The sequence below is a fragment of the Berghia stephanieae genome, chromosome 10 (assembly GCF_034508935.2).
Source record: "Berghia stephanieae isolate SIO BIC M18660-M18661 chromosome 10, UCSD_Bste_1.3, whole genome shotgun sequence".
Classification (NCBI taxonomy): domain Eukaryota; kingdom Metazoa; phylum Mollusca; class Gastropoda; order Nudibranchia; family Aeolidiidae; genus Berghia; species Berghia stephanieae.
Window position 1 is genome coordinate 36340280 of NC_088369.1, and position 16484 is coordinate 36356763.

At 35.7% G+C, this 16484-nt stretch overlaps 2 protein-coding genes across 7 annotated transcripts in view; one reads left to right on the forward strand and one right to left on the reverse strand.

Moving 5' to 3' along the window:
• Positions 1-951: 951 nt before the first annotated feature.
• On the forward strand, positions 952-7255 carry LOC144981065 (trafficking protein particle complex subunit 1-like). The gene is made up of 4 exons (XM_078929164.1): positions 952-1210; positions 3447-3517; positions 4412-4550; positions 5264-7255. Exons 1-4 carry the CDS (start codon positions 1112-1114, stop codon positions 5393-5395), a joined length of 441 nt encoding a protein of 146 aa, XP_078785290.1. The 5' UTR covers positions 952-1111; the 3' UTR covers positions 5396-7255.
• A 2023-nt stretch (positions 7256-9278) lies between these two features.
• Positions 9279-16484, reverse strand: part of LOC144981064 (uncharacterized) — a 53210-nt gene continuing 46004 nt past the window's right edge. For all 6 annotated transcript variants that reach the window (XM_078929159.1, XM_078929161.1, XM_078929158.1 and 3 more), the window contains one exon: positions 9279-15514. In XM_078929159.1, the coding sequence (XP_078785285.1) occupies positions 15352-15514 (163 nt within the window). In that variant the 3' untranslated portion in view covers positions 9279-15351. The remainder of the gene's footprint in view (positions 15515-16484) is intronic.

A 16484-nucleotide genomic window follows, 5' to 3' on the forward strand; every position in this document is an offset into this window, starting at 1 on the left:
TGCCAACCAAAGACCGTACCGCTGCCCCTGATGATGATGATGATGATGATGATGATGATGATGATGATGATGATGATGATGATGATGATGGGAACTAACAAAGAATACACAGGCATCTAAAATTGAAACATTCCATATTCAAAGCTAATGTTTTACTTTAAAAAATTGAGCTTTACAATATCCACTAAATGTGATCAAAGCGCTTTGTAAAGGGGTCCCGGTCAACAGCAACATTTAATATGTAGGACGGGACATGCCGCCTGTTAGGCGATATTACAATTTTTCAGACAAAGACAACGCTGTTAACGGCCAGGTACTCATTTTACACCTGAGTACGGTGAGAGAATGTGAGTAAAGAGCCTTGTCCAAAGACTCAACTATGCACCGAGCGCGAGGCTCGAACCCAGGACTTTCCGATCCCAAAGCGGGTGTCATACCACTAGACCATTATAATGCACGAGAGCCATGGTCGACTAGAGTACTACCTATAGTTACGTCATGACTAGACCACATAGCCGCACTACTGTAGGAGTGTTCATTGATAGAGGGATGCGTGTGTGTCATAGAAATAGCCTTAGTGTGTGTGTGTGTGTGTATGTGTGTGTGTGTGTGTGATAGTCAAACTTTAGTAGGTTTAATGAAGTCTTGTCACACACGCGTGATACACCTATACGAATTTCCCTGCCACTGCCACCCAGACACACTAACATCTGACAAGGAGTGAGGGCTGTGGAAGAACCACAGACTACCGTGTGCAAACATTGGCGATTGGTATCGGATGGCAAACTGTGATCGTTTGAATTTGAAATGATTCGAAACACTCGTTACCCCTCCGCTCGCTCGAATCCTGATCGTCTCAAGCTCGTCTCACGTGTCAAGATCGTCTCAAGCTCACAACCCGCTTGATCGTTTTACGATCGAGTGATCGTTTTACTAACTCGCTCTTCCGGCATTGAGATCGAGCACTGACTCGTGGCTTGGCGCTCGGTCGTCGATCGAGTAAAAGCGATCAAATAACCCAACACTAATGGATATGAAAAACGAAAACTAAACTTCTTGTGATTTTGCATGGTTTTGTCTGCTGCATTCCGTGGAACTAAAATTGATAATTATGACAATTTATAATTTCTATCTGTTTGATCGGAATCGCACATGTCTGTATTTTACAGAATGGAACCGAAAAAAACAGCTGACAATGAGTAAAGAAGAGGTAAGAAATGATGAAACGAGTGAGCAGAAGACACTCCTCTTGTCTTACTGACTTTCTCTTCTCGTCTTCTCCATTCTCTGTCCTCCTTAACTTGATTCTTGTTTAGATTACATAGACTTAGAAAATACGGTTCCGTCCATCTATCTGTTGAACTTATCTAGTACCAATGCAAATTCTATCTATTATATATTCTATATTTATAACGATTTATTGAGATTTCCTTCACCGCAATTTGTCAATCGCCCCTCTACTCCTGATGCCGCTGGTGGTGGGCGTTAACTTTACTCTACGTTCACGGTATATTATGTCTAACCTAAGTTATGTCTATTCATCCAGGCTAGGCTCATGGTGCTCTTTAAAGCTCTTGTAGGGGACTTATTTATTGTGTGTTCTGGTTTGATGTTGTTCTCAACTGTTTTGTTGTGATCTGTTTTATGTCTGTAGCACTATGAGTTCGTTCTCTGTTGTGTGTGGTGTGTGTGTGTGTGTGTGTGTTTGAGTTTGTGACGTCATGTGGGTTTAAAAAGCCCCGTCAGCTATCATCATTCTCTCTCTTTCAACACTTTGATTCAACTTGGAATTATTAATCGTTAACTTCATATATAAGTTTATATCTTGTGTCCCAGGACCCATTCCCAAACCTACCCACTTTGGTGGAGATGAATGCCCTAGGGCATATTACCCACTTCAGTGGAGATTTTTAAAATTTATTTATTTTACTTTCCATGGTGAATGAGATTTAAATTTTTATTCACAACACTTTTGTTTGGAGCATGCCAGCAGACTACAGTAATATTTTATGACAATGAGCCACTCAGCTGTACGAAATTCTTTTCAACAAAGGTCCAATGGTTTCATTCACTCAAGTCTAGAAGTGACTCCAAATATTTTTACGAGTATAAAGGCTCATCATACTTCATTTTTGCGTTGCAGGAAGGAAGCCAATTTTTGTCTTTAATATTGATACCGAATTTTCGGTATTTCGAAGATGAAGAAAAAGAAGAGAGCTCATTCCAGGCTATCAAATTTGATGACAGACATAATTCCATTGTCAAATAGTATTGAAGTGATTGTAATTGTAAACAAAGGGAAAATAGTGAATGCATGATTTTGTTCATAAAGAGATATTAGAAATAATTTGGATAATGGCCTGAACATATGATGGCTTAGACTTAGAAATTGCAATAACTCTACACAAAACCTTCCAAATAGATACATAGACAACTGCCATTAACGAAGTGTGAATACAGCCTGTCTGACTACATTCAGGGTACTGCAAACATAGCCTGTCTTGACTACATTCAGGGCACGCGATCGTAGCCTGTCTGACTACATTCAGGGTACTACGATTGTAGGGCACCCTGAAGGTTTCCACTGTATAACAGTAATTAGCTTGAATTTCCGTAATTTATGTGTTCTTATTTGCAGGTCTGATAGCCCAAATGATTATGGGCTTATTATTGTTTATATGGGGCTATTCTGAAATCAAAGCAAAATAATATCCATAATGTTAATCAAGCCCAGACTTGCGTTTGGTTCTCAGACGTGTCAAATCCTAACCATTTAGTCATTCACTTTGCTCAGTGTCACCATCCATTCATTTCTGATAGTTAAATTTTTATCGGCTTATAATATGCACATTTATTCAGTGTACTTTGACTGTTTTATCATTCTCTATGACTTCAACCTCACAATCTTTTACATATTTACCTAGCAGGTTACAGTTATATGATTTGGATCAATGGTTTCACTTCAATGTTATTTTACACCCAATTCCCAAGTACAAGTCATATGTTACTGACTTTAATGATAGTACCATTAGTCCTTGTCGCAACGACTTTGGTTATTCTCAGATAGAGTGGAATCTACATAAAAAGTCAACACTCTTAAAGTCAACTTCTGCTTCCAATTATTGTTGGTCCCAAATTTTCTGATCTCTATCTAAGTGCGTTTCATTGATAATGGATTAAATCAACCTTGCTTAAAGTCAACCAAATATTTCTTATCCAGCACTGTTGGCTTTATCAAGATTCCACTGTATTTTGTTATTTTGAATTGCTATTTTTAGACACAGAGTCAGTATCCCTTAACAGTAACATTTTTTTGTTTTCTTCTTTTCTTTAATCATAATCCTTTAAATTTACCCTTTACCATGGGATAAGTATGAAATTCATAAGCTAATAAATGATCAATATGACTGATGTCATACTTTACATTGTTCTCTCACTCTCGACAGGAATTCAAACTGATGTATGGTATGATATTTTCCATCAAGTCATTCGTATCCAGATTGTCTCCTTATGACATGTAAGTAATAATTACAATTATTAATTTTAATGATTACAATTTCCATTCAGTTATTCACTCCACCTAGCTTCATCATTCATTGATTTCTGATTATATTAAACTTTTATCAGCTATTACTATGCACATTTATTCGGTGCACTTCCACAATTTCATTGTTCTCAGTGACTTCAACTTCTCAAACTTTTACTTATTCCTTTGCAGGTTAGGTTGTATGATATGGATCAACAATTTCATATCAATGTCATTTTACATTCAATTTTCAAGTACAAGTCGACTATTACTGTTAACCTAGCTTTATTTACACCTCTAATACTTTTACTTTTAACAATGATTTCATTTGGAAACTTCAAATTTAACTCAACATCAATCCTGAACAGAACTCATTTTTAAAACTTTGGATTAACCCACTCTCCTTACCACCTATAGGAAAGTCGTCGCATTTGCTACGATACAACCAGGATTTTCTTTCATTCAGATTTCTTCTATACTTTTCAAAATTTGAGGAAATATTTTTGTTCTAGTTATAAGAACTGACTGCTGTGTTGTAGAGCTTGTCTTGCTTAGAAAATTATTTATATTATTTACTTATTTTTTTTGAGTTTGGAGTTTTTTAAAATTCAATTTTTATGTCCAGTGGCTGCAATGTTTTGGAGAAAATCTGGAAAATGGTCGGTACAGAGAGAGTTAATGTCCAGTTGGTTGCAAAATAATAAGGATTTTCAATGAATTAAATGAGAGTATGTATTAGTGCAGTGAGATAATATAAATTGAAAACATATATCAATTTTTGCCATAATTTGTTTTCTATCTGAATTGATCTTGTATTTTATTTCCTATTTAAAAATATTTTTGATGCATGATTTTATTTATTTAATTTCCATTTTAATTTCACAGGAAAGAAGGGTTCCTTAATTTCAGCACAAACAAGTATAAGCTCCATTTTTTTGAGACACCCAGTGGTCTGAAATTCATCATGAATACGGATTTAAACGCAGGCTCCATGAAAGACGTGTTGCAACAGATTTATAGCTCTGTAAGAAACTATATTATATGTGGTCTATCATGTGAAAACAGTTAAAAGTATTAAGTCGGCCTACTTGTCCTTAATTCTGTCCTTGATAAGATAATCGTCAGGTCTACAATTAAAGATGTTCAAAAAATGTTTTCATCAATCTGTACAATAATGAAAGTAATAAAAATAGCAGTAATTATATTGATTAATGATGTTTACCAATAAGGGTTGTCCCCACAGCTCACTTGGTAAAGTGTTTACCTCACAACTTCCCTACCTCCCATAGTGGGCAGGGAGGTACTTACTGTGTTTTCTATCCCCGTGTATCTCTTTTCCAATAGCTTTCTATCTTTGTCTTGGGATGAGATTACTTGATTTTGTCCAGGCCCTGGCCGGACCCTGGCTGGGAGGGAAACAGTCAAATGTAAAGTTATTGTTTTGGGAGATGATAGATGGTTGTGACTTTAAGAGTGTTGACTTTATGCAGATTCCACTGTACTATGTATCTATGTGAAAATAAGAAATAAATCTGATTGTTTTAAAGAAATATTATATTTACATATTTAAACAAAACAATGTTGTGAAGCGTATATGTATATATACATATATATATATATATATATATATATATATATATATATATATATATATATATATATATATAATACTGATATTAATGTTGTAGTTTTGATTAATTTGTCCATCCGATTCTGTAAATCTCTCTATCGTCACAGTTTTATGTGGAGTACGTGGTCAAGAATCCCTTGTGTGGCTTGGATCAACCTATCACCAGTGAGCTGTTCAAGAACAAGCTTGACGAGTACATCAGATCTCTGGCGGAATTCCAGCCTCGACAGACGTCTTGATAATGGAATTGGTCGAAATTGTTTGATTTAATTTATTGAATGAGAGTAATTATAGTTAAAAACTGCTTTCTTTGTGGCATTGCAGATTCAGCAGTATAGTTCCTTGTCTTGTAGCAAAGGTCAAGTGATATTGAACGTGGCCAGTGGTCTGCCTTACTCTGAAAGAACCCTCCTCCCCTAAAAAAAGAACCAACAAAACAGGTATTTAAAATTTTGGCCAGAAAACTCGACCTTCAAATTCTAATCAATTAAAATGAGCCTCATCTTGTCAAAAACTCTCAAAATGGGACATCATTGATTCCCAGGTTTGAGCGTTTTTTGCCAGGATAAGGGTCATTTTAATTGATCGATATTTGAAGGATGAGTTTTCTAGCAAAATTTTGAATGCGTATTTCTTCAGAGTACGACAGTGATAGAATCGGTGACAGTAATCACAAAAACTCTGGCCACTACATTGTTACCTTGGGTAAGGCACTTCACACACACACACACACACAAGTCCATTTGACTGGGGTGGGAATGAGTACCTTGATAGTATAGACATTGACGGGTGTTGTAACAGTAAGGAGGTGGGTGGTAGGCTTATGTGATTTGTACTCTATGAAATGGTAATTTGGGTCAGCATGGCCTGGAATGGAAATAAATAAAACATTCCGAAGCACATTAAGCTTCGTAAACTAGTGGACTGTGCATTATAAATGTCATTATTTGCAAAGTGCTTTGAGCACATTCAGTGGATATTGCGCTATATATAAAAGCTCTAATTTTTTGTGTTTTTTTTCTCCTTAATATTTATTTATTTGTAGAAAGAATGGCATCTTTCAAATGCTCTCATCATACACCTTCTGTAGGCAAAAAAAAAAAAAAATAGAAAAAGAGGATAAATTCCCAGTTTAATGTTTAAAAAATATTTCATGCGCATCTCTCTTAAACTTCAAAAATAAAATTGATATTTTCTTTTCAAAAATCCAAACTTCTTTCATAATATAAGGAATTGGATTGTCGTAAAATCCAATGCATTCTCCTTCACATCAAGTTGGAATTACAGTGAAATCTTTATGAATAGTAAACGCCACCAGACCAGAACGATTAAGTTGACTTTATCCATTATTAATGGAACATCCTTGAAAAGAGAACAGAAAATTTGGGACCAAGATGAGCAAAAGTGGACTTTAAGAGGGTTGACGTTATGAAGATTCCACTGTATGTTGGAAGAAGATCCTAAAAATGAAAACTTTGAAATATTTGGAAGGATATGTGATGACTCATCATTTTATTTCTTTCAGAGTATTAAGATAATTCACACATTAGATTTTGATTGTAAGTTTACCTCTCTGTAAATATATTATCATCATCAGCCTCATCGTCTTTTTCATTTTATTATTTTCATCATTGTTATTTGCTGCAAGTTTGGTTTAACTCTTTCAGCGCTAAGGCTATATTCGCATTTCCGTCACAAAATGGCTGACATCTGATTGTGGCAGCATGAGAATGACAAGCTAAGACAAAGCGCGACATTCAAAATCGGCACAAAATCTCAATTTACAAAACCCCCTAGGACCAATTGAATGATCTGATGAAAGAAATGATACCATTGGTTCAATTTATAGTACTTTCTTTTTTAGAAAGTAGGATTAGATTACATTATTGTTTTTGCCTTTCAAGACCGATCGCATTGTGCGGCCATTGGTCAGTAGAACAGATTCTGCCAATGGTGCTGAAAGAGTTAAAAAATTATTATTTAATACAATTCTGCCATTTTATTAAAGGACACTGTATGTGCTATCTAGTTAAATTTGCATATATACTGTGCTTTTAAAAACAACAACAGAATAGTAATAAATCTGCGTTAAAAATCAATTGAAATTTTTTTTTTTTGTCTTCAAGTTCAAGGTCAGGGTGTTGGAAGGGGGCACGATAAGTAGCCTCATTGCTATTGACGCCCGAGAAACTCCAAAATACAAAGCAAACCCTTGCTGCCCCGCCTTCCATACTCCTTCATCTATTTTTCTTTCCCCTCCTCATATTGCTTTCTGTTCTTATCCAAATAAATGACACCTTTGAAACTGCATAACTTTCTTATATATTAATGCATTTTCAAAATTCATAAAGATTTTTACTCAGTGGAGATAGAGCTTTGATTTAAGAGTAGTATTTCCTACAAAAATAGAAAACAAAAATTTTCATAGTCATTGCTAGTAAATATGTATGTACCTTTTAGTTGTAGCATGGTAGTACATTTGGCGATTTTATAAGTTTTATAAGCCTGCCTTTTTTTTTCTTCCTTTTTGTTTTTGTTTGATTGTTCTGAATTTGTTAATAGTATTCAATACAACTTGTGTCTAATTATAAAACAATTTTTTAAAAATAAATTCATCAATTCTCTCTCTCTCATATCCATATTTCTCTCTCAGCCACCTTTCTATCTTCATATTATGTTTATAGATATCATTTGGTAATAGAGAGATAATAAGTTAGGCTGGTCGATTTAAGAAATGATTGTTTAAAGGCTAATTTAAATTTGATTTGTTGATGGAATATGTTTTGCAATTAATTAAAGCTTCTTATTTATAAGCTGCATCATCACAAGGTTGCAATAATACAGACACTAACCGGGTTTGTTATGTAAAAACATGTACCTCCTGGTCTTTTGGCCAAAAGTTTATTATAATCACTTGATATAGTGGGCGACATGTTTAATTGGAAATGTCAATTCATTAAATTATATTTGCAAAAGGTCAGGATGTGTCTAATGATCAGAAGTGCTTTAGGACTAATAATATTAATATATTAAATAACTATGAATAGCTGTTACTGTTATATTTGCATTAGATTTGGGTTTGACTGACGGGCCGGTAGATTTTCCTCCTTTTTGACAAATTTTCATTATCATCACTGGGGGACCTGTGCTTGTGTCGCTTGTGTCAGGATCAAACAGTTAGATAATCTCAAAAAAGTACATTGATAGTGTTCCTCCTTTTTCTTGGGTACTTTAATTGTAATTCTATTGTAATTCTGTAATTCTTTTTACTAGATCCCATTTTCTTCCTTTTTACTGGCGCTGATATGACCTTACATTTGTGGCAAGCGCTGTGAAACCCTTAAAAACAGGCAAATACCTTTCTCTTTCATGAACGAATTGAATTATGGGTTTTTAGGAAAATTAATCGCAACTTTTTGCAAATTTTGCTGTTTTTAGCTTGCAAAATTTGTTTTTTTTTTGTTTTTAAGGGTTTTACGGCGCTTGCAACACATTGAGGTTATATCAGCGCCAGTAAAAAGGAAGAAAATGGGATAGTAAAAAGTTCTAGAATTACAAATACAGCACACAAGAAAAAGTAAGACATAGGGGAACTGGGAACAAATAGGGATCAGATGTAGATTCCAAGAGCATACCTTCAATGTACTTAGTCTGATATCACCTATAAGTCTCATCCAGACACAAGCACAAGATCCAACATAGAGGAATACACTCAAATGCTTACATTTCATTATACATTAAAAATAACAAATTTAATAATACATAAATATCATCTCCCAAAACAATAACTATGCATTTGACTGTTTCCCTCTCATCTAGGACTCCGGCAGGGCCAGGACAAAACCAAGTAATCTCATGCCAAGACAGACAGAAAGCATGTTGGAAAACAGACATAAGGGGATAGAAGACACAGTATGTAACCCCCTGCCCACTATGGGAGGTCAGGATCCCCACCCAGTTGCAAAATTTGGGATTTTTTTTGTTGCAAAAAACCACCATGTCAGAAAGACAGAAAGCAATTGGAAAACGGATACAGGGGGATAGAAGACACAGCAAGTACCTCCCTGCCCACCATGGGAGGTCGGGAACCCCACCGAGAAAGAATAAATGAAACAAAACAAGTTTATGTTTTTAAAACAAGTATATATATAGCTTTATTCATTTTTGTACATTTATACAGCTCCCTTCAAATAGATGAACTTTGACTAACACCATTTTTTTTTTCCTTTTGGCCAGATAACTTTTACTTTTACAATGTAATTTCCATTAATTAAAATGTCAGAAAAATCTGTTAAAATTTTTTTGACAATGTGGGAGATCGTCTAAATTGAATGACTTAATGGCCTTTCACTTCCTCGTCATCCAATCAGGAAGCCTCAGCTGCCTGCGTTAACTCGATCAATCCTATATATAATTTTTGCCACTTTTCAAGTTTGGAAAAAATGTATTAAAAATGAGCGTGTACATAGATAGATTTATTCAACTACCATTAACATGTAAACATTAAGAACATTGGCTTTGAAACATGCCTATAATGTGTCTCAGAAAAATGTAATAAATAGGCATGGGATAAAAGAAACCCCGGGTATACTACGGATTTTGTCGGTGTAAGGGTTGAGTGAGTTAACTCACTCAACCCTAACACAGACTATTATATCCGTGGTTTACCGGGTTACTTTTACCCCATGCCTATTTATTACATTTTTCTGAGACAAATTATAGGCGTAGTATCAAAGCTCATGTTTTTAGTTTTTACATGTTAATGGTAGTCGAATAAAACTATGTACATGCTCATTTTTAATACATTTTTTTTTTAAATTTTGAAAAGTAGCAAACATCTCTAGGATTGAGTGAGTTAATTCCCTCCAGAATTCAACGTCTTTCGCTGAGGATTCTAAGGCTAATGTCCCAGGATCTGATTTTAGTTCTTGGGTTATTTTGGAGGAGTTTTAAGTCTCTATATTTTCGACAGTGTGAACTGACCAGGTCGGTCTTCTTTTATCATAATTATTGGGTCCAGATGGACTGATTGATTGATATTATAGTTTTAAAAAATTCTGGCCAATTTTTTTTTTTAAGTGCTTTGTCATCATAACGTATAGAAAAGTATAGTCCATGTTGAAATGAGAGAGGAAATGCATAATCAAAGCATGAAATCATGTTTGAATGTTTTAAAAATTACTTCATAACTGTGAACATGAAAAAAAAAAAAAGCAAAGCATTTCTTGAATTTTACATTAACACTAACACCATTTACAACTTACATGGATCATCAGAACACAGATGAGGACAAACTTTGTTTTAAAAAATGTTTAAATCAGCGAGGTGTATGCGGCCCAAACACTGTTTGAAAATACCATGTCAGAGTTATGCTATTAGATAGAGATTAGATAGAGTACTTACCAGGTATGTAACAGGGTGGTTATTCCTAAAGGTATGCTGAGGGAAAATTTAATGGCAATGGGAAGAAAATATAAAACAAACTGCTGCTTGTTTTTTTGTTTTAAAGGCTTTTATGGTGCTTTCAACATTTTGGTCATATCAGCGCCAGTAAAAAGGAAGAAAATGGGAAAGTAAAAAGTTGTAGAATTACAATCAAAGCACCCAAGAAAAGGGGAATTGGTTCAAATAGGAAACAGATGACTTTTCCCCTCCCAGCTAGGGTATCCGGCCAGGACAAAACCAAGTAATCTCACTCCCAAGACAAAGACAGAAAGCAAGTTGGAAAACATATATAGGGGGATAGAAGACACAGTATGTACCTCCCTGCCTACTATACAGTGTCAGTATGAACCTGGCATTGAACCATGAATATATATAAATACAATGTCTAAATTGTAAACTTTAATATGTTTGGCAGGCCTTCAATGAGAAGAGTGAGTATACTTCAACTGCCAGAAACTGGCAGTTCATAACCCTGATCCTTTTGATTTTAGAATCAATTTTCATTTGGTTTATGCCAAAATAATAACTATGCATTTGACTGTTTCCCTCCCAGCCAAGCACTATAGCCAGGGCCAAGGCAAAACTTAGTAATCTCATGCCAAGACAAGACAGAAAGCAAATTGGAAAACAGATATAGGGAGATAGAAGACACAGTATGCGCCTCCCTGCCCACTATGGAAGGTCGGGACCCCACCTAGATAAAGGGGAGATTTAAAAAGACAGCTAGAGTTACCTCTACATGAAGACGGCTAGAAGTGATCTGCAATGAAACATTAAAAAATGTTTTTTGGTGTTTTTAAGGGTTTTACGGCACTTGCAACACATTAAGGTCATATAAGAGCCAGTAAAAAGGAAGAAAATGGGATAGTAACACAAGTTCTAGAATTACAATTAAAGCACAAAAGAAAAGGTGAGACAAAGGGGAATTGGTTCAAATAGGGAACAGATGTAGATTCCAAGAGCACACCGTCAAAGTACTTAGTTTGAGATCACCTATAAGTCTCATCCAGGCACAAGCGCAGGTCCCCACTAAGAGGTTGTTGTTTGTTTTTGTTTTTAAGGGTTTTACGGCGCTTGCAACACATTTAGGTTATATCAGCGCCAGTAAAAAGGAAGAAAATGGGATAGTAAAAAAAGTTCTAGAATTGCAATTAAAGCACCCAAGAGAAAGTAAGACAAAGGGGAATGGGAACAAATAGGGATCAGATGTAGATTCCAAGAGCATACCACCAATGTACTTAGTTTGAGATCACCTATGTCTCATCCGGACACAAGCACAAAATCCAACAAAGAGGAATACACTCAAATGCTTACAGTATACATTAAAAATAACAAATATAATAATACATAACAGAGAAATGATTTACAAGGAAAAAAAATATCTCCCAAAACAATAACTATGCATTTGACTGTTTCCCTCTCAGCCAGGACTCCGACGAGGGCCCGGAAAAAAACAAGTAATCCCATTCCAAGACAAAGAGATAAAGCTTGTTGGATAAGATATAAGGGGATAGAAGACACAGTACTTACCTCCCTGCCCGCTATGGGAGGTCAGGATCCCCACCCAGCCCACTGAGGAATACACTCAAATGTTTACTACCCATATATAATATGTAAACAAAACATAATACAATGCATAACAGAGAAATGATTTACAAGGAAAAAAATATCTCCCAAAACTATAACTATACATTCGACTGTTTCCCTCCCAGCCGAGGAACTCCGGCCAGGGTCAGGACAAAACCAAGTAATCTCATTCCAAGACAACGACAGGAAACAATTGGAAAATGGGTATGGGGGGATAGAATTCACAGCATGTACCTCCCTGCCCACTATGGGAGGTCAGGATCCCCACCCAGAAACATTTTTAAAAAGAAGAGAACAGATGCATCGATATCAATAACGTATTTACAGAATGGAGCAACAAACAAATATATAAAAATTTAAATTGTATAATAATTATTATATATTTCATTGAATTTTTAACATTGTAAAATAAATCAGACAAGTGTTCGAGTCGTTTATCTTCCCATCTTATAGGGTGTGCAATTGCGGGATTGTCTTTACTACATTAAGTAAAAGGTAACTAGTTCAAATCCCCGCTGGTCTCACTTTTACTACAAGAACTGGCTGCACTGCGGCTGATGCCTGGGTTATTCCAGTCCTCCCTTGGAATAGATACTGAAAAATAATTTCATATCCCCTTAACCTCTTCAAGTTCTTATGGATGGAAAATCAACAAATTTGTTCGATTTTCAACAATGATGAACTAGAGAGGGTTAAAGATGAATAAAGAGAATTTTAATTAATAATTATCTTATTTTCAATCCTCTTACTCTCCAGGCACTGGAGCTGTCATTTGCTTTCATATTAAAAATTAAAATTCTTGAGTTTTAATATAGCGCAATATCAACTAAATGTGTTCGAAGTGTTTTACAATGGGTCCCTGACCAACAGCAACACGTAACAAGTAGAACGAGACATTATGCCTGTTAGACGATATTACATTTTTTTTCTGTCAGAGACAACGCTGATAATGGCCAGGTACTCATTTTACACCCGAGTACGGTGAGAGAATGTAAGTAAAGAGCCTTCTCCAAGGACTCTACTATGCACCGAGCAAGCCTCAAATCCAGGACCTTCCAATCCGAAAGCAAGGGTCATATCACAAGACCACATAGCCACACAGATTAAAAAGAGAATGTGGCACGGATTTATAAACCTTAGGAATGCAGAAAAACTAATCTTGCAACATTTCAAGAAAATCAAAATATAAAATGAAAGAAAAATACAGATGCTGAAGAGTTTTGACACATGCCAGATGTTCAGGAAATAGGCAAATATCCGCAAGTGTTAAAGGTGATATGAGAGGGGGTGGGGAAGAGATGGACAGAGAGAGAGAGAGAATGCTGGTGAATTGTGGGATGAGAAGTATAACATGATGAGAAAAAAAAAATGGAGAATGAAAAAATCATGAAAATATAGTTGACGCTGTGCTCTTGATTTTCAAACAAATGACAAAATCTAGTGGACTAGACACTCAATCCATACAGTATCCCATATTTGTTTGTTTTTAAGGGTTTTACGGCGCTTGCAACACATTTAGGTCATATCAGTGCTAGTAAAAAGGAAGAAAATGGGACAGTAAAAAGTTCTCGAATTACAATTAAAGCACCCAAGAAAAGGTAAGACAAAGGAGAATTTGTTCAAATAGGAAACAGATGTAGATTCCAAGAGCACACCATCAAAGTACTTAGTTTGAGATCACCTAAAAATCTCATTCAGACACAAGTACAGGCCGCCACTAAGAGGAATACACTCAAATGTTTACAAACCATATATAATATGTAACTAAAACATAATACAGTACATAACAGAGAGATGATTTACAAGGAAAAAAATATCATCTCCTAAAACTATACATTTGACTGTTTTCCCCTCGGCCAGGACCAGGACAAAACCAAGTTTTTCTCATTTCAAAACAAAGACAGAAAGCAAGTTGGCAAACAGATATAAGGGGATAGAAGACATTGTAAGTACCAGTACCTCCCTGCTTACTATGGGCGGTCAGGAACCACATCCAGGTGTCCCATGTAAAATAGGAACTAGAAATGTACAAATTTACATTGAGAGATGACACAAAGTCTAGTCTAGCATTTCAGGCTGTGCCAAAAGTAAAAGTTGAACCCTAAATGCACATCGTTATTTGGACATTAAAAAACATGAAATAAATTCTTCTCCATCTTTACATCTGATCCAGATTTTTAGCAAGCGCAGTTGACAACACTTATCTTTCCACAGTTCTAATCTGATTAAAACATTTTATGGTGACATGACATCATAGCTATGCAGACAATTGTTTTTCATAGACCTTAGAGAAAATGAATATTATTTATATTAGAAAAGGATCCTGCTATATGAAAGACACGCTTAAATGTTTACAAAGTAAAATAAAAAAATAAAATAAAATTTCCTATATTCATCCCACAGGGGAAAGTTGTCTCTAGGGTCTATTCCAAGGGAAGATTGGAATAACCCAGGCATCAGCTGCAGTGCAGCGCTGCAAATTGAGCTAGGGCAAGGTGACTTGCTCAAGGCCACACAGCGCAGCGGCAGGTGATCGAACTCGGTACCATTCGGGTATGAAGCAAAGACCGTATTACTGAGCCACGCTGCCCCAAGTACAATGTAATCAAAAACCAAAAACTATAATAGAGAGCTTATTTAGAAGGAAAAAATTATCCCTAAAAGAAAAAGTAATCACCCCTGTCAAGACTAAGAAAAAAAAAAATGAACAATGTCAATCCAGAACAAAGATGAAACAGTGACCCGGCTGCCCACTGTGGGAGGTGGAAAGACTCCACCCAAGGGCCTCAATCAAATACAATGACAGACTGCCTACTAATTTCGTAGTTTTCAGGGGTAATAAGTAGACATTAAAACTACCATGAACAATGACCTATTTCGGTTTAAATACATTAAATTAATGCTTTAAACTCCTTTATATCGTAGCTCTGGCAACAAAACTTAGTTATTAAAAAGTTAATGGAATTAAAGTTCTTTTTATAATTGTCAAATAGGACCCAAAATTGTGTATTTCTACGTAATTTACTTTACGTAGTAGAAGGCAGGTTTTGCAATGCTAACTGAAACACGTGGTCCCAACAACCTCTTTGTATCCTAAGTTTATTATTATATCAGGTAAAAACAAACAGAGCTAATCAGTAAAGTAATGAAGACTCCTCGTCCATCAACGGTAATAATTCCTGTTATCATATTGCTTGTAGTAGTAGTCTCTATCCCGATGTCTATCCCTATCACGGTGTCTATCTCGGTTTCTGTCGTAGTCGTGATAACGATCTCGGTCTCGATCTCTGCGTCGGTCGTAGTCTCTGTGCTGATCTCTGTCATTCCTGTTAAAAGAAAATAAAGGAATAAATTGAGCTTTATATAGCGCAATATCCACTAAATGTGCTCAAAGCGCTTTACAAGGGGTCCCTGGTCAACAGCAACATTTAACATGTAGGACGGGACATGACGCCTGTTAGGCGATATTACAATTTTTTGGACAAAGACAACGCTGTTAACGGCCAGGTACTCATTTTACACCTGAGTACAGTGAGAGAATGTGAGTAAAGAGCCTTTTCCAAGGACTCAACTATGCGTCGAGCGCGAGGCTCGAACCCAGGACCTTCCGATCTGAAAGCGAGTGTCATACCACTAGACCACATAGCCGCACAAATAAAAATAAATATTACTGTTTATTTTCAGGTTGATGATGAGAAAAAAAAGAGCATTTATATTATATAGTGCAATATCCTCTGAATAAGCTCAAAGCGTTTTATAAGGGGACTAAACATGTAAGATGATACATGAAACTGGCAAGGCACTTTCACAATGTTTTCATTCATGTTAACATCTGGAAAATAAAGAATATAATAGAACAGATAAAACAGTACACACCCAATTAAAGTAAGGCAAAGAAGATCTATTAAGATTAGAGCTGTAATGGGACATTGGAATAGATACCCAATTTTGAAAGCGATACACCGCATCCAACTGTATCCCTTTGAAGCCATTACATGTTACTGTCAGTTGCTTCTGGAAGTAAGTGGACTTGGGCACGGTATGAAACTTAACCCCTCCAGTTACCAACACAGCTCTTGTTCAGATAGACATCAACAGGTGTAGATTTGAGAGCATTCATTTGTCTAGTTTGAGACCAGCTAAAAATACCATCATAGCAAAGAGATACAAGACTAAGTAATCAACAATAACAAATAATTATAGCAGACTGTTGATTTACAAGACAAAATAATTCTGTGCCCCCGAAAAAAATCCTATCTGAGAGGGAAAAAAAATCTGACTGGCTATCTTTTGCCA

Coding starts and splice junctions, on each gene's coding strand:
- LOC144981065 (XM_078929164.1), top strand. CDS start 1,112: ATGACAATTTATAATTTCTATCTGTTTGATCGGAATCGCACATGTCTG. Junction 1,211..3,446: donor TGACAATGAGTAAAGAAGAG/GTAAGAAATGAT, acceptor CACTCTCGACAG/GAATTCAAACTGATGTATGG. Junction 3,518..4,411: donor AGATTGTCTCCTTATGACAT/GTAAGTAATAAT, acceptor TTAATTTCACAG/GAAAGAAGGGTTCCTTAATT.